This window comes from Piliocolobus tephrosceles, chromosome 21, assembly GCF_002776525.5.
Source record: "Piliocolobus tephrosceles isolate RC106 chromosome 21, ASM277652v3, whole genome shotgun sequence".
In the NCBI taxonomy this organism is placed as follows: Eukaryota; Metazoa; Chordata; class Mammalia; order Primates; family Cercopithecidae; genus Piliocolobus; species Piliocolobus tephrosceles.
This window is the reverse complement of record NC_045454.1, coordinates 35,407,585-35,431,442: the sequence shown is the minus strand read 5'-3', so window position 1 is coordinate 35,431,442 and position 23,858 is coordinate 35,407,585. Positions and strand designations below refer to the sequence as shown.

Below are 23,858 nucleotides of genomic sequence, written 5' to 3'. Positions count from 1 at the left end.
CTCTGTCACCCAGGCTGGAGTGCAGTGGCATGATCTCGGCTCACTGCAACCTCCGTCTCCTGGATTTGAGCAGTTCTCCTGCCTCAGCTCCCCGAGTAGCTGGCATTACAAGCATGCACCACCATGCCCAGCTAATTTTTGTATTTTTAGTAGAGACGGGATTTTGCCATGTTGGCCAAGCTGGTTTCGAACTCCTGACCTCAAGTGATCTGCCTGTCTCAGCCTCCCAAAGTGCTGGGATTACAGGCATGAGCTACCGCGCCTGGCCAGGACTTTAGTATTTCTGATGGCTGAATAAGACTCCAGGCAGGGCACAGTGGCTCACACCTGTAACCCCAGCACTTTGGGAGGCCAAGGCAGGTGGATTGTTTGAGGTCAGGGGTTCAAGACCAGCCCGGGCAACATGGTGAAACCCCCCCGTCTCTACTAAAAATACAAAAAGTAGCTGGTCATGGTGTCAGGTGCCTGTAATCCCAGCTATTCGGGAGGCTGAAGCAGGAGAATCACTTGAACCTGGGAGGTGGAGGTTGCAGTGAGCCAAGATCCTGCCACTGCACTCCAGCCTGGGTGACAGAGCAAGACTCCGTCTCAAAAAAAAAAAAAAAAAAAAAAAAAGACTCAAGACTCCACTGATGGACCACACGTTGTTTATCCATTCATCCACTGGACATTTGGGTGGGTTAGCTCCACCCAAACAGCTGAAAAGAGCATTGTGAATCATGCTATGAACTTACCTATGCAAGCATTTGTTTGAACACCTGTTTTCAGTTCCTTTGGGTAGATACCTAAGAGGGCAATGGCGGGATCATAGGGTCATTCTAGTCCGCATTTGAACCCAGGCCCTCCAGCACCAGAATTCACTCTATTGCATCCAGCGAACCCCAGAATCACCCGGTTTAAAAGGACTAGGAGCTCAGGTGTCTGCATGTCTTACACATGGGAAAAGGGTGGGAGCATTCAGTTTCCTAGGTGAGTGGGGCGGGGCTAGAGCGCACATCCTTCCAGCATTCTCAATTCTGGAAAGCCAGCACCTGGTGGAGAAGGGGATGGGCGGGGACCCTACGGTACTTTTTTTTTTTTTTTTTGAGACGGAGTCTCGCTCTGTGGCCCGGGCTGGAGTGCAGTGGCCAGATCTCAGCTCACTACAAGCTCCGCCTCCTGGGTTTACGCCATTCTCCTGCCTCAGCCTCCCGAGTAGCTGGGACTACAGACGCCCGCCACCTCGCACGGCTAGCTTTTTGTATTTTTTAGTAGAGACGGGGTTTCACCATGTTAGCCAGGATGGTCTCGATCTCCTGACCTCGTGATCCGCCCATCTCGGCCTCCCAAAGTGCTGGGATTACAGGCTTGAGCCACCGCGCCCGGCCAGTACTTTTTTTTTTTTTTTTTTTTTTTTTTTGAGATGGAGTCTCGCTCTGTCACGCAGGCTGGAGTGTAGTGGTGCGATCTCTGCTCACTGCAACCTCCGCCTCCCAGGTTCAAGCGATTCTCCTGCCTCAGCCTCCTGAGCAGCTGGGATTACAGGCGCCTGCCACCACACCTGGCTAGCTTGTTTTTGTCTTTTTGTTTTTTATGAGACGGAGTCTCGCTCTATCTCCCAGACTGGAGTGTAGTGGCATGATCTCTGCTCACTGCAATCTCTACCTCCCAGGTTCAAGTGATTCTCCTGCCTCAGCCTCCCCAGTAGCTGGGATTACAGGTGCCCGCCAGTATGCCTGGCTAATTTTTGTATGTTTTAGTAGAGAAAGGGTTTCATCATGTTGGCCAGGCTGGTCTCGAACTCCTGACCTCAGGTGACCCACCCACTTTGGCCTTGGCAGGTGCTGGGATTACCAGCATGAGCCGCCCACCTCGGCCTTCCAAAGTGCTGGGATTACAGGGGTGAGGCACCCCGCCCAGGCAGCACAGGACTTTTGGTTCCGGCTCCGTTCCGGCTCCTTCCCGGCCAACAACTCCCTTCCTGGGGCCCATGACTTGGAGAACCCAGGGACCCAATAGGGTGAGCATAGACTCTGAATCAAAGTCCGAGGATTTATCAGTAAGAAAGTGTGTGCTCCCAGTACCACTGGGAACAGTAGAGCCACATTCGACACTATGTCATTTCCGGTAACTGCCCTCCATACAGTCTTAATCATGCATTTGCTCTGAGGGTTCACTCCCCAGACCTCTCCCATCTAGAGGACCCAGGAGCTATTTCTTACATTTTACAGGTGAGGAAACTGAGGCACAGCCAGGCCACGTATACATCTCGGCTTCCTCCTCGGGAAGAAACGGATGAAGGAGAAAGGAGGGGCTTCCTGAAACCATAGCCCAACTCACACACCTGGAATTCCCCAACCCCAGAGCTCCCAATGCGGGGTCCAGGCTAGAATATTCTAGAGATTCAGAGGCAGCATAAGGCAGGGTTTGAATCCTAGCCAACCCCAAACCTAAAAATCTACAAATCTGAGGCCAGATGCAGTGGCTCACGTCTAGAATTCAGCACTTTGGGGATCTGAGGCAGGCGGGTCACTTGAGGCCCACAGTTAAGACCAGCCTGGGCAACATATCAAAACCCCATATCTAGAAAAATGACAAAAATTAGCCAGGCATGCTGGCGGGTGCCTGTAGTCCCAGCTACTCAGGAGGCTGAGGTGGGAGGATCGCTTGAACTGGGGAGGTCAACATTGTAGTGAGCCGAGATCACACCACTGCACTCTAGCCTGGGTGACAAAACGAGACCCTGTCTCTCAAAAAAAGAAAAAAAGAAAAATACTACAAATCTGTCTGATTTTCGACTTCCAGAACCTTTCCAAATGCCAGCAGGTGGCATCTGGATGTCTGGGAGCACATCGTAGATTTTTGGATCCTGGAATTATTTAAAATATAGAGATGGAATCTCACTATGTTGCCCAGGCTGGTCTCAAACTCCTGGGTTCAAGCGATCCGCCCCCTCGGTCTCCCAAAGTACAGGAGTGAGCCACCGCGCCCCGCCCTGGGTTCAGGAATCTTTTTTTGGGGGGGGGGGGTTCAGGAATCGCCTGCAGAGAGCAGAGGCGCCGCAAGGTTTAACCTGCCTCCCTCCCTCCCCCACGGCCTTATCCAATCATTTCTTCACCGAACACACGTGGGCCATCGCCGACCGGGCTCTGTGCCAGGAACCCATAAGGCGTTGCTTGTTCATCTCCAGCCACGGGGAGGTCATTCCCCAGATTCCCTAGCAGCGGACCAGACCCAGGGTGGGGTCGTGCGCCCCGAGAGGGGCGAGGGTGGCAAGAGGGGGATGGCAGAGGTGGGGGCCGGGCCCGGGGAGGGGGAAGGGGCGTGGCCGGGGAGGGAGGAGCCGGCGGGGAACTCGCTTGGGCCACCGGGAAACTCAGCCCAGCTGGAAGAGGGGGCCTGGCAGGAGGCGAGGGCGGAGGGAGGCGGGAAGGCGTGAAGTCCGGTGGGAGGGAGGAATCGGGGAAGGGGGCGGGAGCTCTGGCTCAGGTGAAAACTCTTCGGTTGGTGAGCGGAGAGGAGCAGGTAGAGGGGCAGAGGCGTGACTGTCGTCTGGGGGTGAGTGTCGGCAGCCCCCGGAGGATCTGGCGGACCCCAGTGGTGGGGATTTGGGGGTGGGGAAGTTGGGGCTCTGGAAAAGCCCCTGCCGGTCTCCACCGCGTATACCCTGCAGATGTGGGAACATTCAGGAGCCCCGAGTCTCAGGAACCCGGTTGCCCTCACGCATCCGTAATTGTCTCCGGCCTTCCCAAGGCCAGCTCGGACCTAGGTCGGGGAGGAAGCCTCGCCCATGGCTGGCGACCCGGGACCCCGGCGCCCCTCCCAGATTGGGCGGGATCATACCCCCGAGGCAGATGCCGCTCAGTCAGCCTTGGCTGTTACTATTACTGTTGCCTGCGTTGCTGAGATTGTTGGCCCCTTGGTTGGGAGTAGCTGGGCAAGCCAGCACTGGGGTCCCCGGTTGGGTTTAGGAACTGCAGGTGACCCCCAGTCTCTCCCTGCGGCTCCGGTGCTGCAGGCCCTGCCAGGGCGGCATTCCAGGGGCCCTGGCTGTGTGGCATGGACACACAGCTCTTGTTCTCTGAACCGGCCTCAGTTTCCCCTCCGTGAGGTGGAACAGTGACTCAGCTGGGATGAGGATGCCCGAAGCGTTCAGTCAGAGGAAGTTTTTGCGATGAGGTGTCCTGCTAGCCGCTGGGGGCCCTTGCGTGAGTGGCGTTAGGTCTCTGAGCCTCAGTTTCCCTATGTGTCAAGGGGGGATCTCACGGCATGGGACCTTGGCGAGGATGAGTTGAGTGGATAAGAGCTGTGGCCACTCAGTGGGTGCCCAGGGACAGTCAGCTGTCATCATAATTATATTAATTATGTCTGTAGCCACTGTTCAGATTCATTCCTGTTCCGAGGATCCTGACTATCTTTTCCTCTGGGTCAGATTTAAACTTTGTTTTATTTGTAGAGGTTGGGGGGTCTCACTTTGTCACCCAGGCTGGAGAGCAGTGGCTCGATCATCGCTCACTGCAGCCTCAACCTCCTGTGCTCAAGTGATCCTCCCACCTCAGCCTCCCGAGCAGCTGGGACCACAGGTGCACACTACACGCAGCTAATTTTAAATTTTTTATGTGTGTGGAGACAGGGTCTCACTATGTTGTCCAGGCTGGTCTCAAACTCCTGGACCCAAGCAGTCCTCCTGCCTTGGCATCCCAAAGTGCTGGGATTTCAGGCGTGAGCCACCATGCCCAGCCTTGATTTTTTTAAATGGACACTTCTCAAGAGGAAACTGAGGTCCCCCCTCAACTTGGGCCGGGGCCTCCTGCAGTCCAGATCTGGGATTCAGGACCCAGGGGCAGCCACCTGGCTGTCTAGGTCTGGGGCCAGCCCTGGGGGCCATCACTTCCTCCCACTGCCCTGTTCTCAAGGTGACACCAGGCAGGGCTGGTATCAGGGCCTGGAGTCAGGAGGAATGAGGTGTAGTTCCCAGGTCAGGCAGCTGGGCCCCCACCTGGCCTAGGTTATCAGTTGGCTGTTTGCCCAGCCCAGCCTGGACACCTTCCCTGACCCTCACCCCTAGGGTGTGGCAGTTCCTGGCAGGTGCTCTGGGTGTGGGGGAACCAAAAGGGGGCCTTTGTGCTTCTGTGTTCCAGGCCAGAGTTCAGGGAATCCAGACAAGCCAGGTCGGCCCAGGAGGAACAAGTAAGGGTTCACTGAGTGACATTTCCTCCTGCCACCAGCCTCTGAGGCCCAGAGCAAGGCGGGAATTTGCTCACTCCCCCAACCCCATGAGCCAGGGAGGATGCATATTGTGGACCCTCTTCCTGGTGGGAATCTGGCTTGGCTTGATTGCTCCTCATGATGGTGAGCTCACTAACAACATGGCAAACTAAAGGAAGTCTCATCAGCTGGGAGTTAAAGACAGGAAATAGGCTCCAACCCAACCTTTCTTAGATGGATTTCTAGATCTCTCTGTGCCTCAATTTTCCTATCCATAAGCATGGAGCAAATACAGCCCTACTTCTTAGCACAGATATGGAGTTTAGATGGACAGATGGTGGCCAGGCTGCACACACGACCTGGCATATTGATTCTAGGCCTGATTATGCAGCTCATTATGTTCTCATTTATAACATGTATCTTTGCACGACAGAAATAATATCATGAATATTTCTGGGCTCTAAGCACAAGGCTTGGAGAAGAGCCCTGATTGGCCTAAGGGCATGGGGGTCCAGGAAGTCCCCAGAGGAGGGGCCCATGATACCTCAGTTCCCCCATCACTCCTGGATTGTGGGAAGGGTCTGAGGTTGAACTGCAATGCACGGCCTGGCTTCCCAGAGATGTCCTTTGAGACTCCACTGGGCCAGGTCTGGGGTTTATTCGGCTCCTTTCCAGTCTCACACAGGTGCCCCAGGCAGTTCCTGCGACGGGGTAGGGCTGGCATGGATGACATACAATGAGTCATCCATGACAGAGCCTTGGAACCTAGAAACCCAGGACACCAAGGTCTAAAGTGCCTGTGTCATCCGTCATCCTGCCCCGCCCCACCCCTTTTTCCACATCCAGGCATTCCCCGGTGTGAATATTGAGTGTATATTGATAGAACTCACTAGCACACATGGTTTCACTAAAGCAGGGTCTGGCCATTGTGAACCTAAAGAATTTACTGGGCTATTTCTTCTTCTTTTCTTCCCCTTCTGTTTGCAAAAGCAACTCCTGCTCCTTGTATAAAGTGACCAGCCCATCATTATTGGGAAACCCAAACTGGTAAGAACAGGTGAGGAACCACCCTCAGGTCAGTGTTCAAATCCCACCAACCCCTCCTGGCGTCAGTCGGCTGTGTGATCTTGGACAGAGGTGCATCCTCTGCACAGATCGCCCACCTGGACCCTAGGCTCCCCTCTGGAAGGCTCGGTGAGACTCCTCGGGTTCCTCCACAGGCCAGGGGCTCACACCTTCTCCTGCAAGCGTCCCCAACTTCCACCCTGCAGTTTCTTCACCCCCAGAGGTTGCACTCCTCTGGAAAATTGTCCTGTTTGCCACTTCTCTGTCCCCTGTTAGTGTATTAGCATCCTGTGCACACGAGTGTTTCTCTCCATTATCTTGGCTGTGTCCTCGGAACCTAGACCCAGATGTGGCACACACTAGGTGCTCAGCACTTGCTCAGAACAGTAACAGTCACAATTATGCGAGTGATAAGGGTGTTGGCAGTTGCTATTAAATCTCATTGTGGCTGGGCATGGTGGCTCACACCTGTATTCCCAGCACTTTGGGAGACCAAGGCGGGCGGATCACCTGAGGTCAGGAGTTTGAGACCAGCCTGGGCGACGTGGTGAAACCCCATCTCTACCAAAAATACAAAAATTAGCTGGGCATGGTAATGCACACCTGTAATCCCAGGTACTCTGGAGGCTGAGACAGGAGAATCTCTTGAACCCTGGAGGCAGAGGTTGCAGTGAGCCAAGATAGCACCACTGCACTCCAGCCTGGGCGACAGAGACTCTCTCAAAAAAAACCAAAAAATCGTGACTGGGTATGGTGGCTCACACCTGTAATCCCAGCACTTTGGGAGGCCAAGGTGGGAGGATCACTTGAGCCCAGGAGTTGGAGACCAGCCTGGGCAACATAGCTAGACCCATCTCTACAAAAATGAAATTATCCAGTGGTGGTGATGAACGCCTGTGGTCCCAGCTACTCAGGAGGCTTAGGCAGGAGGATCAGTTGAGCCCTGGAGTTGGAGGCTGCAGTGAGCTATGATTGTGCCACTGCACCACTCCAGCCTGGGTGACAGAGCCAGACCCTGTCTCAAAAAAAAAACAAAAAACAAAAAACTCATTGTTAGTGCTTCACATATGTGCCACTTGGAGAAAAGGCCACTGCTTGGATCTGCCACTTGACCCTCTAGCCTTTCCCAGGACTCAAGTCCTTATGTATTCAAACAGGATTCTTCCAGAAGCTTCTCTCACCCTCCACTCCTTGCCTTGCCTTTTGGCAGCCTCAGAATGTTCCACACTTCCATCCAAATCCCAATTTAGGATTGGTGAGAATTGGAGAAACAGCAGCCACAACAATGCTGATTATCAGTTGGTGGCTCTGCCACCATCCCAGCTTTTTTTTTTTTTTTTTTTTTTTTGACATGGAGTCTCACTCTGTCACCCGGGCTGGAGTGCAGTAGCGCGATCTCGGCTCACTGCAACCTCCGCCTCCTGGGTTCAAGTGATTGTCCTGCCTCAGGCTCCTGAGTAGCTGGGATTACAGGTGCCCACCATTACACCTAGCTAATATTTTGCATTTTTAGTAGAAATGGGGTTTCACCATGTTGGCCAGGCTGGTCTCAAACTCCTGACCTCATGATTTGCCTGCCTCTGCCTCCCAAAGTGCTGGGATTACAGGTATGAGCCACCACACCCAGCTGACCATCCCAGCTTTGCAGAGGAGGATGCTAAGGTCTGGGTGGCCCTACCTACTCGGCCCACGTCCCATGGATGGTCAGTAGCTGGGTCAGAAGGTCCTTCCTCAAAGGCTGTCGGGGGTCCCCATGGCTGCTTCAAAGGCATCAGCTCACAGACCAGTCCTCCCAGCTGCAGGCAAGGCGGAGACCGAGAGCCAGCGACCGGGCCGGTTAGGGGTCTCCGGGCCTGGGAGTAGCTGAAGAGGCATCCAGAAGTAGCCCTAACTGGGCCTCAGTTTCCTCATCTGGAAAGTGGGAGTTACACAGGGAGAATTACCTTAATGCTATGGAGACCTCTGAGTCAGTGTCAGGCAGGACATTCCCCGCCCCCCTGTGCCACTCCCCATCATCCGTGGTCCCCAAACTGTCCTGGGAGTGAGGGGGGCAGATCTAGCCCCGGGTGGTACCAGCAGGGTCCTCGATGACTTTCTCATGCCCCACATCTCTTAGAGACAGTGACAAGAACAGGGTTGAGACCGGGCGCAATGGCTCATGCATGTAATCCCAGCACTTTGGGAGGCCGAGGCGGGCAGATCACTTGAAGTCAGGAGTTTGAGACCAGCTTGGCCAACATGATGAAACGCTGTCTCTACTAAACATACAAAAATTAGCCGGGTGTGGTGGTGCACACTTGGGAGGCTGAGGCAGGAGGATCGCTTGAAACCAGGAGGCGGAAGTTACAGTGAGCTAAGATCGTACCACTGCACTTCAGCCTGGGGAACAGAGTGAGCAAGACTGTCTCCAGAATAAAAAAAAAAAAAAAAAAACAGGGCTGAGGACGACAGAGGTGCCCGGAGCCAATTGCACCTGGGGCAAGGACCCAGCCTTGACTGCCCCCTGAGAGTGGCAGAGGACATGGGGCCAGGGTGCAGCCGCCAATGCCCACGATTCTGCTGGGCAGACAACCTTTCTGCATATTTAGTGGTCGTTAATTTTCAATGAGTCATTAATACTTAGTATCATCTGTGCCTTGAAGCATGAATATTCAGTGACCATGAATATGTGGTATCTGAAGACTGTTTATGGCTTATTAATATTCCTCATGATACTATTAGGCTGGGCGCGGTAGCTCACGCCTATAATCCCAGCACTTTGGGAGGCCAAGGCGGGTGGATCACCTGAGATCAGGAGTTCGAGGCCAGCCCAGCCAATATGACGAAACTCCGTCTCTACTGAAAATACAAAAATTAGCCGGTTGTGATGGTACATGCCTGTAATCCCTGCTACTTGGGAGGCTGAGGCAGGAGAATCACTTGAACCCAGGAGGCGGAGGTTGCAGTGAGCCGAGATCCCACCACTGCACTCCAGCCTGAGCGACAGAGGCTCTGTCTGAAAACATATATATATATTCCTCAAGATACTACTAATATTAATGTATCATGTATGTGAGTTGCAACTTTAAAAAAATTCAGAAAGTATATTTGGACACAACTTGCAACTTTTAATTGTTGCTTTGCAACTATTTTGTATGTTACAAATACTAGGCACCTCCTCTATAGTTAGTAGATTGTTAATATTAAGTACTTCACTAACACATAGCACTTTTTTTTTTTTTTTTTTTTTTTTTTTTTTAAAGACAAGGTCTTGCTCTTTTCCTCAGGCTGGAGTACTGTGGCGAGATCATGGCTCACTGCAGCTTGACCTCCCGGGCTCAAATGATCCTCCTACCTCAGCCTCCCAAGTAGCTGGAACTACAGGCACACACCACCATGCCTGGCTAGTTTTTGTATTTTTTGTAGAGATGGAGTTTTGCCATGTTGCCCAAACTCTTGGGCTCAAGTGATCCTTCCATCTCAGCCTCCCAAATTGCTGGGATTACAAGTATGAGCCACCACACCCAGTTGTTTTTGTTTTTTTTTGTTTTGAGACAGGGTCTTGCTCTGTTGCCCAGGCTGGAGTGCAGTGGTACTATCATAGCTCACTGCAGCCTCGAACTCCTGGGCTCAAGCGATTCTCCTGCCTCAGCTTCCCAAGTAGCTGGGACTACAGGTGCACGCCACCACACCTGGCTAATTTTTAAATTTTTTGTAGAGACAGAGTCTCACCATGTTGCCCAAGCTGGTCTTGAACTCTTGGGCTCAAGTGATCCTCCCACCTCAGCCTCCTGAGTAGCTGGGACTACAGGCACTCACCACCACCACACCAGGCTAATTTTAAAAAGTTTTTTTGGCCGGGCATGGTGGCTCACGCCTGTAATCCCAGCACTTTGGGAGGCCGAGGTGGGTGGATCACTTGAGGTCAGGGGTTCGAGACCAGCCTACCCAACATGGTAAAACCCTGTCTCTACTAAAAATACCAAAATTAGTGAGGCATGGTGGCACGTGCCTGTAGTCCCAGCTATTCGGGAGGCTGAGGCAGGAGAATCGCTTGAACTCGGGAAGCAGAGGTTGTAGTGAGTCGAGATCATGCCATTGCACTCCAGCCTGGGTGACCTAACAAGACTCTGTCTCCAAAAAAAAAAAAAAAAAAAAATTGTAGAGGCAGGGTCTTGCTATGTTACCCACGCTGGTCTTGAGAACCTAAGCTCAAGTGATCCTCCTGCCTTGGCCTCAGCCTCCTAAGGCACTGGGATTACAGGTGACTTATCTTGACTGAATCATGGCTGCCCAAGGCTTACTAGTCTCCCAAGCTATAAATCTGTTTGTCTTCTGAGGCAGAACCTGTGCGGCAGGGGACTGTGGCTGCTGCCTCGTGGAGTGGGGGCGAGGTTGCAGTGAGATAGAAGGTGATGGCTGTCATATTTTTTGCCTTCTGCAACAAACTAGATAGCATCCCGTGGGAGCACAGTTGCAGGAGATAAAATGTGCAGCCCTGGGGCTTCAGGCTGGCTGAGCAGATGGACAGGAGAGAAGCGAAGAGATTTCCCGTGTCTGATGGTGGTGAATGCTACAGACATCAGCAGTGCTGGGGCTAGATGTTTTAGCTGGGAGGTTGAAGCCTCTTGGAGGTGACATTTCATGAGAAGCCCAAATATGAAGACTAGGGAAAGAGCTGGAAGGAACGGGGTCTTAGGTGGAGGCAGTGACTGGTGCAAAGGCCCTCAGACAGGGCTGAGCTTGGATGGTTTTTGTTTATTTTGAGACAGGGTCTCGCTTTCTCGCCAGGCTGGGGGTACAATCACAGCTCCCTGCAGCCTTCACTTCCAGGGCTCAAGTGATCCTCCCACCTCAGCCTCCTGAGTAGCTGGGACTACAGGCATACACCACCATACTCAGCTAATTTTTTTCTTTTTCTTTTTTTTATTTTTAGCACATAAAGAGTCTCCCTTTGTTGCTCAGGCTGGTCTTGAACTCCTGGGCTCAAGCAATCCTCCTGCCTCAGCCTCCCAAAGTGCGATGATTATAGGCATGAGCTACTGCATCCGGCCTGAGCCTGGGTGTTAAAGAATTTTTTTTTTGAGACAGAGTCTGGCTGTGTTGCCCAGGCTGGAGTACAGTGGCACGATCTCGGCTCACTGCAACCTCCACCTCCTGGATTCAAGTGATTCTCCTGCCTCAGCCTTCTGAGTAGCTGGGATTACAGATGCGTGCCACCATGCCTGGCTAATTTTTGTATTTTTAGTAGAGACAGGATTTCACCATGTTGGGCAGGCTGGTCTCGAACTCCTGACCTCAGGTGATCTGCCCTCCTCGACCTCCCAAAGTGCCAGGATTACAGACGTGAGCCACCGCACCGGGCCATGTTTAAGGGGCTGGTACAGCTGGAGCAGATGAGTGAGGGCAGAGATTGTGCGGGAAAGATGGCAGCAGAGAGGACCCACATCCTGCAGCCACACCCCAGGCGGAGGCTTCTGGGTCTTGGCAGAGGAAATAAGTGGCTTTTCTGTGTGCATTTGAGGAAGTGGGTTCTGGAGAATGGCAAAATCACACTGGCACATGAAGGGCAAACAGCTCCAAGCAGGACAGACTATATCGCCACTGCACTCCAGCCTGGGCAACAGAGCAAGTGAGATCCTATTGCTTAAAAAAAAAAAAAGGCCGGGCGCAGTGGCTCAAGCCTCTAATCCCAGCACTTTGGGAGGCCGAGATGGGCAGATCACGAGGTCAGGAGATCGAGACCATCCTGGCTAACACAGTGAAACCCCGTCTCTACTAAAAAATACAAAAAACTAGCCGGGCGAGGTGGCGGGCGCCTGTAGTCCCAGCTACTCCGGAGGCTGAGGCAGGAGAATGGCATAAACCCGGGAGGCGGAGCTTGCAGTGAGCTGAGATCCGGCCACTGCACTCCAGCCTGGGCGACAGAGCGAGATTCCGTCTCAAAAAAAAAAAAAAAAAAAAAAATTTAAAAAATTAGCTGGCAAGGTGGCTCATGTCTATAATCCCAGCACTTTGGGAAGCCAAGGCAAGAGGATTGTTTGAGGCCAGGAATTCAAGACCAGCCTGGACAACATAGTGAGACCCCGTCTCTTAAAACACAGCACACACAATCAATACCTGTTGGGCCTTCCTGGCTTATAGGCCATCGTGTGCCAGTCGCTCTCACCTGGATACCAGACTGAGTCTCCCACTGCCCAGATGTTCCTCACATTCTGGTCCTTCTGGTCCTTCTTTTTCCATCCCTAACATCTCCTAACATCTGGGCTGTAATCAAAACATTGATGAGTTTCTTCATCTTCTTTTTTCTTTTTTTTCTTTTTCTTTTTTTTTTTTTTTTTTTTGAGATAGAGTCTTGTTCTATTGCCCAGGCTGGAGTACAATGGCGTGATCTTGGCTCACTGCAACCTCCGCCTCCTGGGTTCAAGCAATTCTCCTGCCTCAGCCTCCGGAGTAGCTGGGATTACAGTCATGAGCCACCATGCCCAGCTAGTTTTTGTATCTAATTTTTTGTATTTAGTAAAGACAGGGGTTTCGCCATGTTGACCAGACTGGTCTTGAACTCCTGACCTCAGGTGATCCACCCACCTTGGCCTCCCAAAGTGCTGGGATGACAGTTGTGAGCCAATGCACCTGCCCTTCACCTTATTTTCTAAACCTGCCTACTCTCCTATACCCCAGCAGCCAGCCTCTGTCTAGACCACCAAACTCTTCCACCTAGATGTTACCCAATCTCCCCCCACCTCAGCCTCCCGAGTAGCTGGGAGTACAGGTGTACACCACCACACTCAGCTAATTTTGTTTCCTTTTTTTACTTTTAGCAGAGACAGGGTCTCCCTTTGTTGCCCTACCCTGATTGAAATATTCCTAATCCCTTAGTGACCACAGGGAACTTTTTTTTTTTTTTGAAATGACAGTCTCTCTCTGCTGCCCAGGCTGGAGTGGTGTGATTATAGCTCACTGCAGCCTCAAACTCCTGGGATCAGGCCATCCTCCCACCTGAATCTCCTGAGTAGCTGGGACTACAAGCATGCATCACCATGCTGGCTAACTTTTGTATTTTGGGTAGAGACGGGGTTTCACCATGTTACCCAGGCTGGTCTCAAACTAAACTCAAGCAATCCTCCCACTTCAGCCTCCCAGAGTGCTGGGATTATAGGCCTGAGCCACCTTGCCTAGCCCACAGGGGACTTCTTAAAGGCATAAATCAATCTGATCCCTCCCCTGCTCATAGACCCTCCATGGCTCCCCATTGCTTCTCACAGGAAACAGGACATTCTTTCTGGCCTGCCCATTCTATTCTGGTACCCTGGCAGGGTCCCATAATTCCATCATCACCTGCTTTCTCACCCCCTGTCCCAATCACATCAGCCTCCTTGCTCTGCCACCAACACCCTAAATTTATATCCACCTCAGGGCCTTTGCACGTGCTCCACTCTGTCTGGAATGCCCTTCCCCACAGTCTGCCCAAGTGAATTCCCATCATCCTTCAGGACCTCCCTGATCCTACATTGCTCAGGTCCCCTGTGGACCTGCCTCAGTAGCAATTAATATGGCTGTCACTAATTGTTCATATCATTTACAATTTTTTTTTTTTTTTGAGATAGTGTCTTGCTCTGTTGCCCAGGCTGGAGTGCAGTGGTGTGATCATAGCTCACTGCAGCCATGAAGTCCTGGGCTCAGGTAATTCTCCCACCTCAGCTTCCCGAGTAACTGAAACCGCAAGTGCATGCTGCCACAGCCTGCACAAAAAAACAAAATTTTTGTTTTGTTTTGTTTTGAGACAGAGTCTTGCTCTGTCATCCAGGCTGGAGTGGAGTGACGAGATCATAGCTCACTGCAGCCTCCACCTCCTGGGTTCAAGTGATTTTCCTGCCTCAGCCTCCCGAGTAGTTGGAACTACAGGCACCTACCACACCTGGCTAATTTTTTTTTTTTGTAGAGAGTGAGTTTCCCCACGTTGGCCAGGCTGGTCTCAAACTCCTGACCTCAAGTAATCCACCTGCCTTGGCTTCCTAAAGTGCTGGGATTATGGGTGTGAGCCACTGCACCCAGCCTAATTTTTGTGTTTTTTGTAGAGATGGAGTTTCACCATGTGCCTAAGCTGTTCTACTTACTATAGTGAGGGCAGGGCTGGCTTGGTCACGGCTGCCTCCCCAGCATCTAGCATACAGTAGGTGCTCAGTTAACACACTAGGGCTGCTGAGTCACTGTGACAGTTAACAGGATTGGACTCATGCATATCCACAGATATTCACCTGTCTGTGCCCCAGGTGGCTGAGAGTTGCCCAGGTTCTCTTTGAGGGATGTTTGGTGCCATCCATGACGCAGTCCCTTGTGATAGATTCTGGGAGGCCCTGAGGTCTGGGAAGGGAGTCTCCCAGTGACCCCGAGTTGAGGGACGTATGAGGTGGGCATACCTTACCTGTCAAAGTTCTGGGTTCTGGCCGGGCACGGTGGCTCATGCCTGTAATCCCAGCACTTTGGAAGGCTAAGGTGGGCAGATCATGAGATCAGGATATCAGACCATCCTGGCCAACATGGTGAAACTTCATCTCTAAAAAATTAACTGGGTGTGGTGGCACGTGCCTGTGGTCCCAGCTACTCTGGAGGATGAGGCAGGAGAATCACTCGAACCAGGAGGTGGAGGTTGCAGTGAGCCGAGATTGCGCCACTGTACTCCAGCCTGGGCAACTCCATCTCAAAAAAAAAAAAAGTCCTGGCCGGTCGCGGTGGGTCATGCCTGTAATCCCAGCACTTTGGGAGACCGAGGCGGGTGGATCACGAGGTCAGGAGATCGAGACCATCCTGGCTAACATGGTGAAACCCCAGCTCTACTAAAAATACAAAAAATTAGCCAGGCGTGGCGGCAGGCGCCTGTAGTCCCAGCTACTTGGGAGGCTAAGGCAGAGAATGGCGTGAACCCGGGAGGCGGAGCTTGCAGTGAGCCGAGATCGCGCCACTGCACTCCAGCCTGGGCGACTGAGTGAGACTCTGTCTCAAAAAAAAAAAAAAAAAAAAAGTCCTGGGTTCTGATACTGCTCCATGCTGAGCCTCACTGTCCCTGTCTGTAAGTAGGGAATAGCTGGGGAATTAAGGTAGCCAGGGTGGTGGACTGATAGTCACTGAGGTGGTCACCACACAGCTAATATGTGTCAAGCCCTTTTGCAGTCAGGGAGCAGTGGCCCCATTGTATGTGTGTATGTGTGTACTGGAGCAGGGAATCTCAGCACCCCATGTCCTAATAAGGAAACTAAGACTTCACACAGAAAGGCAGGGTACGGTGACTCATGCTTGTCATCGCAGCCCTTTGGGAGGCCGAGGTAGGTGGATCACTTGAGGCCAGGAGTTCAGGACCAGCCTGGCCAACATGGTGACACCCCATCTCTACTAAAAATACAAAAAAATTAACCAGGCACGGTGGCGCACACCTGTAATCCCAGCTACTCAGGAGGTTGAGGCAGGAGGATCGCTTGAACCCATGAGGTGGAGTCTGCAGTAAGCTGAAATTAAGACACTGTACTCCAGCCTGGGCAACAGAACGAGAGAGAGACGCTGTCTCAAAAAAAGAAAAAAAATTAATCCCCAGCAGGGAGGGCCAGGGCACCTGTCAGAGCCAACAGGGGTTGGAATGCCTTGAAGTGGATCTTGTAAGGGGTGGAGGAGTTAAGTAGGGGGTGAATTTCAATATTTTGCCAACCTGAGCAACTGTACAGGTGCAACCAGGTGTTGGGGGTCACAGGAAAAGCACTTTGCTCAAGGTGAGCGTTCAGTGAGTTTTGTTTTCCACAGGAGCCGCCCGGGGGCTCCTCAGGCTGACCCCAGACCCTGGCTGGCCAGGATGAGGTATCGCCGGCAGCTGCGGCCCATTGCCACCCTCATTCTGGCCATCGTCGCTTTTGCTCTCCTCCTCCTCTTCAGTCTGCAAGTGTCACCACCCACCTACAAGGTCCAGGAGCAGCCACCGGCGATCCCCAAGGCCCTGGCCTGGCCCACTCCACCCACCCACCCAGCCCGGGCCCGGTGCCAGGCCAACACCTCTGTGGCCAACCACCCGGACTTCGCCAAGCAGCCGCAGGTTGTTCAGGACTTCCTGCTGTACAAACACTGCCGCGACTTTCCCCTGCTGCAGGACGTGCCCCCTTCTAAGTGTGCGCAGCCGGTTTTCCTGCTGCTGGTGATCAAGTCCTCCCCCACCAACTATGAGCGCCGCGAGCTGCTGCGGCACACGTGGGGCCAGGAGCGCAAGGTGCGGGGTTTGCAGCTGCGCCTCCTCTTCCTGGTGGGCACAGCCCCCAACCCACACCAGGCCCGCAAGGTCAACCGGCTGCTGCAGCTAGAGGCACAGACTCACGGAGACATCCTGCAGTGGGACTTCCATGACTCCTTCTTCAACCTCACGCTCAAGCAGGTGCGCTGGGTTGGGGTCACCTGATCAGGGCCACCTATCCTTCTTGTCCAAATTGCCACCCACTCCTGAGGGACCCAGGGGACCAGAAGCCCTCATCAGTCCATCACAGCCCATTCTGTCCCTCCGCTGTCCTCACTAGCCTCGTGGTGACCCCAAATCATCTTCTTCCCAGGGTGTCTGGGGGGAAGGGTAGAAGAGCTAGGTTACTAGCACAGAGCTCAAGCCTGATGATGTGGGTTTGAATCCAAGCTCTGCCTCTTACTTGTTGTTTGACCTTGGAGGAGTTCATTCACCTCTCTGTGCCTCAGTTTTCTCACCTGGAAAATGGGATGTGAATGAGTCCCACCCACCTCTGAGGGCTGCTGTGAGGTTTACAGGAGATGGCATTTATAAGGCACCCAGACCAGTGCTGAATGTCCAACTCATCTTGGCAATGACAGAGACACATCTTCTTGTTTATTTTTATGTTTGTTTATTTATTTTTTCAATGGAGTCTTGCTCTGTTGCCCAGGCTGGAGTGCAGTGGTGTGATCTGGGCTCACTGCAACCTCTGCCTCCTGGTTTCAAGCAATCCTCGTGCCTCAGCTTCCCAAGTAGTTGGGATTACAGGCACTCGCCACCACGCCCAGCTAATTTTTGTATTTTTAGTAGAGACCAGGTTTCACCATGTTGGCCAGGGTAATCTCAAACTCCTGACCTCAGGCGATCTTCCCACCTCAGCCTCCCAAAGTGCTGGGACTACAGGCATGAGCCACTGCACCCAGCCAACATCTCCTTGTTTATTTGTTCTGGTTCTGTCTCCCAATGAGGCTGGGGGCTGTGTCTGTTTCACTCACTGCTGTGTCCCTAATGCCTAGAATACATTCAGGTGCACAACAGGTGCTCAGTGGAGACCTTTTTGATGGACAAGAAGCCATGAGAGGTAGCTGGGCGTGGTGGCTCATGCCTGTAATCCCAGCACTGTCGGAGGCTGAGGAGGGAGGATTGCTTGAGCCCAAGAGTTTCAGGCCAGCCTGAGCTACATAGCAAGACTTCGTCTTTTTTTTTTTTATTTTAATTAATTAACTTTTATGTTTTTAAATTAATTAATTAATTATTATTATTATTATTATTTGAGATGGAGTCTGGCTCTGTTGCCCAGGCTGGAGTGCAGTGGTGTGATCTTGGCTCACTGCAACCTCCACCTCCCAGGTTCAAGTGATTCTCCTGCCTCAGCCTCCTGAGTAGCTGGGATTACAGGTGCATGCCACTATGTCCAGCTAATTTTTTTGTACTTTTTTTTTTTTTTTTTTTTTTTGAGACGGAGTCTCGCTCTGTCGCCCAGGCTGGAGTGCAGTGGCCAGATCTCAGCTCACTGCAAGCTCTGCCTCCCGGGTTCACGCCATTCTCCTGCCTCAGCCTCCCGAGTAGCTGGGACTACAGGTGCCTGCCACCTCGCCCGGCTAGTTTTTTGTATTTTTTAGTAGAGCTGGGGTTTCACCATGTTAGCCAGGATGGTCTCGATCTCCTGACCTTGTGATCCGCCCGTCTCGGCCTCCCAAAGTGCTGGGATTACAGGCTTGAGCCACCGCGCCCGGCCGGCCTTTTTTTGTACTTTTTAGCAGAGATGGGGTTTCACCATGTTGGCCAGGCTGGTCTGAAACTCCTGACCTAAGTTGATCCACACTGCATTGGCTTCCCAAAGTGCTGGGATTACAAGCATGAGCCACGGCACACAGCCTCGTCTCTATTTTTTAATAAAAGAACCCAGGAGAGGTGAGAAAATCCTGCCCATCTGCAGATGAGGAAATGGAGGGACTCCAAGGACCCCTCCTAGGTCCTCGAGTAGAGCAAGACAAGTAGAGATAACATTTGCAAGGAGGAACAGGGAACTCTGCAGGTTCCTGCTCGTAGGAGGTACAGGCAGGCCTGGGCTCAAGGCCTCTGGTAGCTGTTTCTCTGCGGGTGACCTTACTGCAGTCTTCTCTGGAGAGCCTCTGTTCCCTCGTCTGTAAATAAGATTGAGGACCACTTCTGCCTCCTAACGGTGAATTCAGGATTCAAGGTAGGTAAGCACTAAACACAGCACCCAGCAACAAGCAGATACCCAGCCCATGTAGGTTACCATAGGGGAAACTGAGGCTGAGGTGAGTAGGGGCCACGGCCTCTCAACGTGCTGTGTTCTGAAAACACAAAAGTGGCCAGGCACAGTGGCTCACGCCTATAATCCCAGCACTTTGGGAGGCCGAGGTGGGCGGATCACTTGAGGCCAGGAGTTCGAAACCAGCTTCTTGAGAGGCTGAGGCAGGAGGATTGCTTGAACCCTGGAGTTTGCAGTGAGCCAAGATCCTGCCGCGGCACTCCAGCCTGGTTGACAGAGTGAGACTCTGTCTCAAAAAAATTATCTGCAAAAGTCTGTGATAAACGTCAACTTGACAAATATGAACCTAGCACCCGTGAAGCGCTGGCACTATGCTGGGTGCTGAGGGAGATGGCGTGAATAGAAAGAGAGAGACACAGACCCAAGTAGGGAAGCCCAGTGTTTGCTGGGAGAGGTGGATGTTAATCATCACACAGGCAGGACACGGTGGCTCATGCCTATAATCCCAGCACTTTGGGAGGCCAAGTCAGGTGGATCACCTGAGGTCAGGAATTCAAGACCAGCCTGACCAACATGGTGAAACCCCGTCTCTACTAAATAGAAAAAATTGGCGAGGCATGGTGGCGCATACCTGTAATCCCAGCTGCTTGGGAGGCTGAGGCAGGAAAATTGCTTGAACCCAGAGGGTGGAGGTTGTGGTGAGCCGAGATTGTACCACTGCACTCCAGCCTGGGCAACAAGAGCGAAAACTCCATCTAAAAAAAAAAATTAATTAATTAATTAATTAATTAATTACACAGGGGTGGTGGCTCATGCTTATAATCTCAGCACTTTAGGAGGCTGAGGTGGGAGGATCCTTTGAGGCCTGGAGTTTAAGACCAGCCTCGGCAGCATAGCAAGATCCCATCTCTAAAATAATATATATTTTTTAATTAGCCAGGAGTAGTGGCATGTGTCTGTAGTCCCAGCTACTTGGGAGGCTGAGGTGGGAGGATCACTTGAGCCCAGGAATTCAAGGCTGCAATGAACTATGATCGTACCACTACACTCTAGCCTGGGTAATAGAGTAAGACCCTGTTGGCCGGGCACGGTGGCTCAAGCCTGTAATCCCAGCACTTTGGGAGGCCGAGACGGGCGGATCACGAGGTCAGGAGATCGAGACCATCCTGGCTAACACGGTGAAACCCCGTCTCTACTAAAAATACAAAAAACTAGCCGGGCGAGGTGGCGGGCGCCTGTAGTCCCAGCTGCTCCGGAGGCTGAGGCAGGAGAATGGCGTAAACCCGGGAGGCGGAGCTTGCAGTGAGCTGAGATCCGGCCACTGCACTCCAGCCCGGGCGACAGAGCAAGACTCCGTCTCAAAAAAAAAAAAAAAACACCCTGTCTCAGAAACAAACAAACAAAATTCACATAAATGATGATTTAACAACAGGGCTTGCCCAGGCAGAGTTGGAAGGAATAGCAATAAATGTAAATGTAACAATTTTCCAGCATTTCTTGGTGCTTCATGGAGCATGGTCTCCATGGATTCCCCAACACTCCTAGAGGCACATGATAAGGCCTGTTTAGAGAGTTGGAAACTAAGGCACAGAGAGGGTTTTCCCAAGTAACCCCACAGGGCAGGGCTGCAAACCCAGGCCAGATTGTGGACACTCTCTTTCCTGGGCTCACTGGACTGCAGTGGCCAACAGAGACCCAAGGCCAATTTCTCCAGCCCTCAAGCAAGCATGCCCTGCCCACCCTGCCTGCAGGTGCTGTTCTTACAGTGGCAGGAGACGAGGTGCACCAATGCCAGCTTCGTGCTCAACGGCGATGATGACGTCTTTGCACACACAGACAACATGGTCTCCTACCTGCAGCACCATGACCCTGGCCGCCACCTCTTCGTGGGGCAACTGATCCAAAACGTGGGCCCCATCCGGGTTTTGTGGAGCAAGTACTATGTGCCGAAGGTGGTGACTCAGAACGAGTGGTACCCACCCTACTGTGCCGGTGGTGGCTTCCTGCTGTCCCGCTTCACTGCCGCTGCCCTGCGCCGTGCCGCTCTTGTCTTGGACCTCTTCCCTATTGATGATGTCTTCCTGGGTATGTGTCTGGAGCTCGAGGGACTGAAGCCTACCTCCCACAGCGGCATCCGCACGGTTGGTGTGCATGCCCCATCGCAACACCTGTCCTCCTTTGACCCCTGCTTCTACCGAGACCTGCTGCTGGTGCACCGCTTCCTGCCTTATGAGATGCTGCTCATGTGGGATGCACTGAACCAGCCCAACCTCACCTGCGGCAAACAGACACGGATCTACTGAGTCAGCATCAGGGTCCCCAGCCTCTGGGCTCCTATTTCCATAGGAAGGGATGACACCTTCCTCCCAGGAAGCTGAGACCTTTGTGATCTGAGCGTAGGTGAGTGCCAGGGACTCACCTGCCTCGGCCTCCCAAAGTGTTGGGATTATAGGCATGAGCCACTACACTAGCCTGAGCAGAATTTAAACGGGGTGATAGGGCCAAACACAGTGACTCATGCCTATAATTCCAGGGCTTTGGGAGGCCGAGGTGGGAGGATCACCTGAGCCGAGGAGTTTGAGACCAGCCTGTGCAACATAGCAAGACCCTGTCTCTACAGAAAAAAATTAACCCAGTGTGGTAGTGCCCACCCATGGTACCAGCTACTCGGAAAGCTGAGGCGGGAGGATCACTTGAGCCCGGGAGGTTGAGGTTGCAGGAGCCGGGACCATGCCACTGCACTCCAGCCTGGGTGGGAGGGAGACCTTGTTTCAAAAATAAAATGAGGCTGGGCATGGTGGCTCACACCTGTAATACCAGCAGTTTGGGAGGCCAAGGTGGGCGGGTCATCTGAAGTCAGGAGTTTAAGACCAGCCTAGACAACATAGCAAAACCCTGTCTCGACGAAAAATACAAAAATTAGCAGGGTGTGGTGGCTCATGCCTGTGATCCCAGCTACTTGAGAGGCTGAGGCAGGAGAATCGCTTGAAGCTGGGAGACAGAGTTTGCAGCGAGCTGAGATTGAGCCACTGCACTCCAGCCTGGGCAACACAGTGAGACTCGATCTCAAAAAAATAAATAAGTAGGCCTGCCATGGTGGCTCACACCTGTAATCCCAGCACTTTGGGGGGCCAAGGTGGGTAGATCACGAGGTCAAGAGATAGAGACCATTCTGGCCAACATGGTGAAACCTCGTCTCTACTAAAAGTAGGAAAATTAGCCAGGCGTGGTGGTGTGTGCTTATAGTCCCAGCTACTCAGGAGGCTGAAGGCAAAAGAATCACTTGAACCTGGGAGGTGGAGGTTGCAGTGAGCCGAGGATCGTGCCACTGCACTCCAGCCTAGGTGACAGAGAGAGACTCAGTCTCAAAAAAAAAAAAAAAAGAAAGATGGTTAAAAATGGCTGCTGTGGGGAATGGAGGGAATTGGGAGGCTGAGACATCATCCAAGCAGGACAATCAGGCCTGGATGAGATGGAGCTGCAGGTCTTTCTAACAGGCACATCTGACCTCATTCTGCCCCTGCTGACACACCCTCTGTGGCTCCCTATTGCCCTCGGGGGAGAGTCCCAGCTCCCCTGCTCCACTGGATTGAGTAGTGTCTGGCAAGAATTCATGTCCACCCAGAACCTCAGAATATGGGCTTATTTGGAAATAGAGTATTTGTAGACAGAGATGAGGTTATCATGGATTAGGGTGGACCCTGAATCCAATGACTGGGCCAGGTACAGTGGCTCACACCTGTAATCTCAACACTTTGGGAGGCCGAGGTGGGTGGATCACCTGAGTTCAGGAGTTCAAGACCAGCCTGGCCAACATGGTGAAACCCCGTCTCTCCTACAAATGCAAAAATTAGCCGGGTGTGGTGGTGGGTGCCTGTAATCCCAGCTACCTTCGAGGATAGTGGATCACTTGAGCCCAGGAGTTGGAGGCTTCAGTTAGCTATGATTGTGCCACTGCTCTCCAGCCTGGGCAACAGAGTGAGACCCTGTCTGGAAAAAAAAAAAAAAAAAGACCAGTGTGTTTTGTGATGATCATTTTCAGACATTTGTTTTGTGTCTAATGTCTACCATTCTAAGTCCTCAATGCTAAGAACTCCTATGAGCCTTGGTAGAGACCTCGGCTCAAGTCCTGCACTTAACCCTTCCCTCCCTGGGTGACCTTGGCAAGCAGCCCTCACCCTGGGCCTCAGTTTCCCCACTTTGCGTCACAATGCCTCTCTAGTTATCAAGCCCCTGGAAGTGCTGGTGGGTCTGTGGCTGCTGGGGGACAAGCCCACACAGGGACTGACTGAGGCTTGTCCCTTTTTCTAGAGAAAAATGCAGGAAGCTGCTTTGGGCCGTTTATTTACTAGGAGACAGCAAGAAGGGGTGTTACACATGCAGGGAGCGGAGCATCTGGGGCGCCTCTGGAATAAAGACATTTGGCTCTCAGTGTCCAGCATCTGTGAAAGTGGGGATCCTCCAAGCCAGGGCTAGGGTGTGATTTATTCTGTAGTTGACTCAACAGGCTGCAGGTGGCATTGGTCTGGGGTAGGTAGTGAGCACCCCATCCCAGGAGGTAATCAAAGCCTTGCAGACACAAGACTTTATGTTGCTGTGTGGCCTCAGGAGCTCACCAGACCAGACCCTCTGGGCCTCAGGCCACTCTGAGGCTGCACCCAAGGAGGAATCAGTAGGGACAGAGGGTCAGCAGGTCTTGTTGGGTACACCCACTGAGGCAGCAGTAGCGTGCAGGGTTGGTGGCAGCTGCACGGTGGTGGCGGTGATGGTGAGAAGTCTGGGGCAGGGGCTGCAGGCCAGGTCCCAGCACAGGGTTACTGTCGGTCACCAGCCCATGGAGCAGATGTCGTCTCTCCAGCCACTGCAGCAACTCACCTGGGGACACAGTGAAACTCAACTGGAACGGAAACAACAGAGGACACGCCACCCCATGCTACATGTGCACAAATCCACACACATCCCACTGAGTGGCCCACCAAACACGCATCACGCATGCAAATAAAAAGTGAGCACTGGCCGGGCGCAGTGGTTTACGCCTGTAATCCCAGCACTTTGGGAGGCCGAGGTGGGTGGATCACGAGGTCAGGAGTTCGAGACCATCCTGGCTAACACGGTAAAACCCCATCTCTACTAAAA

General features: G+C 52.6%; 2 protein-coding genes across 3 annotated transcripts in view; one reads left to right on the top strand and one right to left on the bottom strand.

Moving 5' to 3' along the window:
- Nucleotides 1–3,447: 3,447 nt before the first annotated feature.
- Nucleotides 3,448–21,481, top strand: B3GNT3 (UDP-GlcNAc:betaGal beta-1,3-N-acetylglucosaminyltransferase 3). 2 transcript variants are annotated; one of them, XM_026456966.1, is made up of 4 exons: nt 3,460–3,537; nt 6,178–6,244; nt 16,024–16,642; nt 20,474–21,481. In XM_026456966.1, the coding sequence occupies exons 3-4, from the start codon at nt 16,073–16,075 to the stop codon at nt 21,023–21,025; spliced, it is 1,122 nt and encodes a 373-aa protein (XP_026312751.1). In that variant the 5' UTR covers nt 3,460–3,537; nt 6,178–6,244; nt 16,024–16,072; the 3' UTR covers nt 21,026–21,481. The 2 variants fall into 2 exon arrangements, with proteins under 2 accessions (XP_026312750.1, XP_026312751.1); XM_026456965.1 differs by lacking the exon at nt 6,178–6,244 and having other exon boundaries at nt 3,448–3,537.
- A 1,568-nt stretch (nt 21,482–23,049) lies between these two features.
- The window catches only part of INSL3 (insulin like 3), a 6,356-nt gene continuing 5,547 nt past the window's right edge, over nt 23,050–23,858 (bottom strand). The window contains exon 2 of the mRNA XM_026456967.1: nt 23,050–23,597. Coding sequence (XP_026312752.1) covers nt 23,392–23,597 — 206 coding nt within the window. The 3' untranslated portion in view covers nt 23,050–23,391. The remainder of the gene's footprint in view (nt 23,598–23,858) is intronic.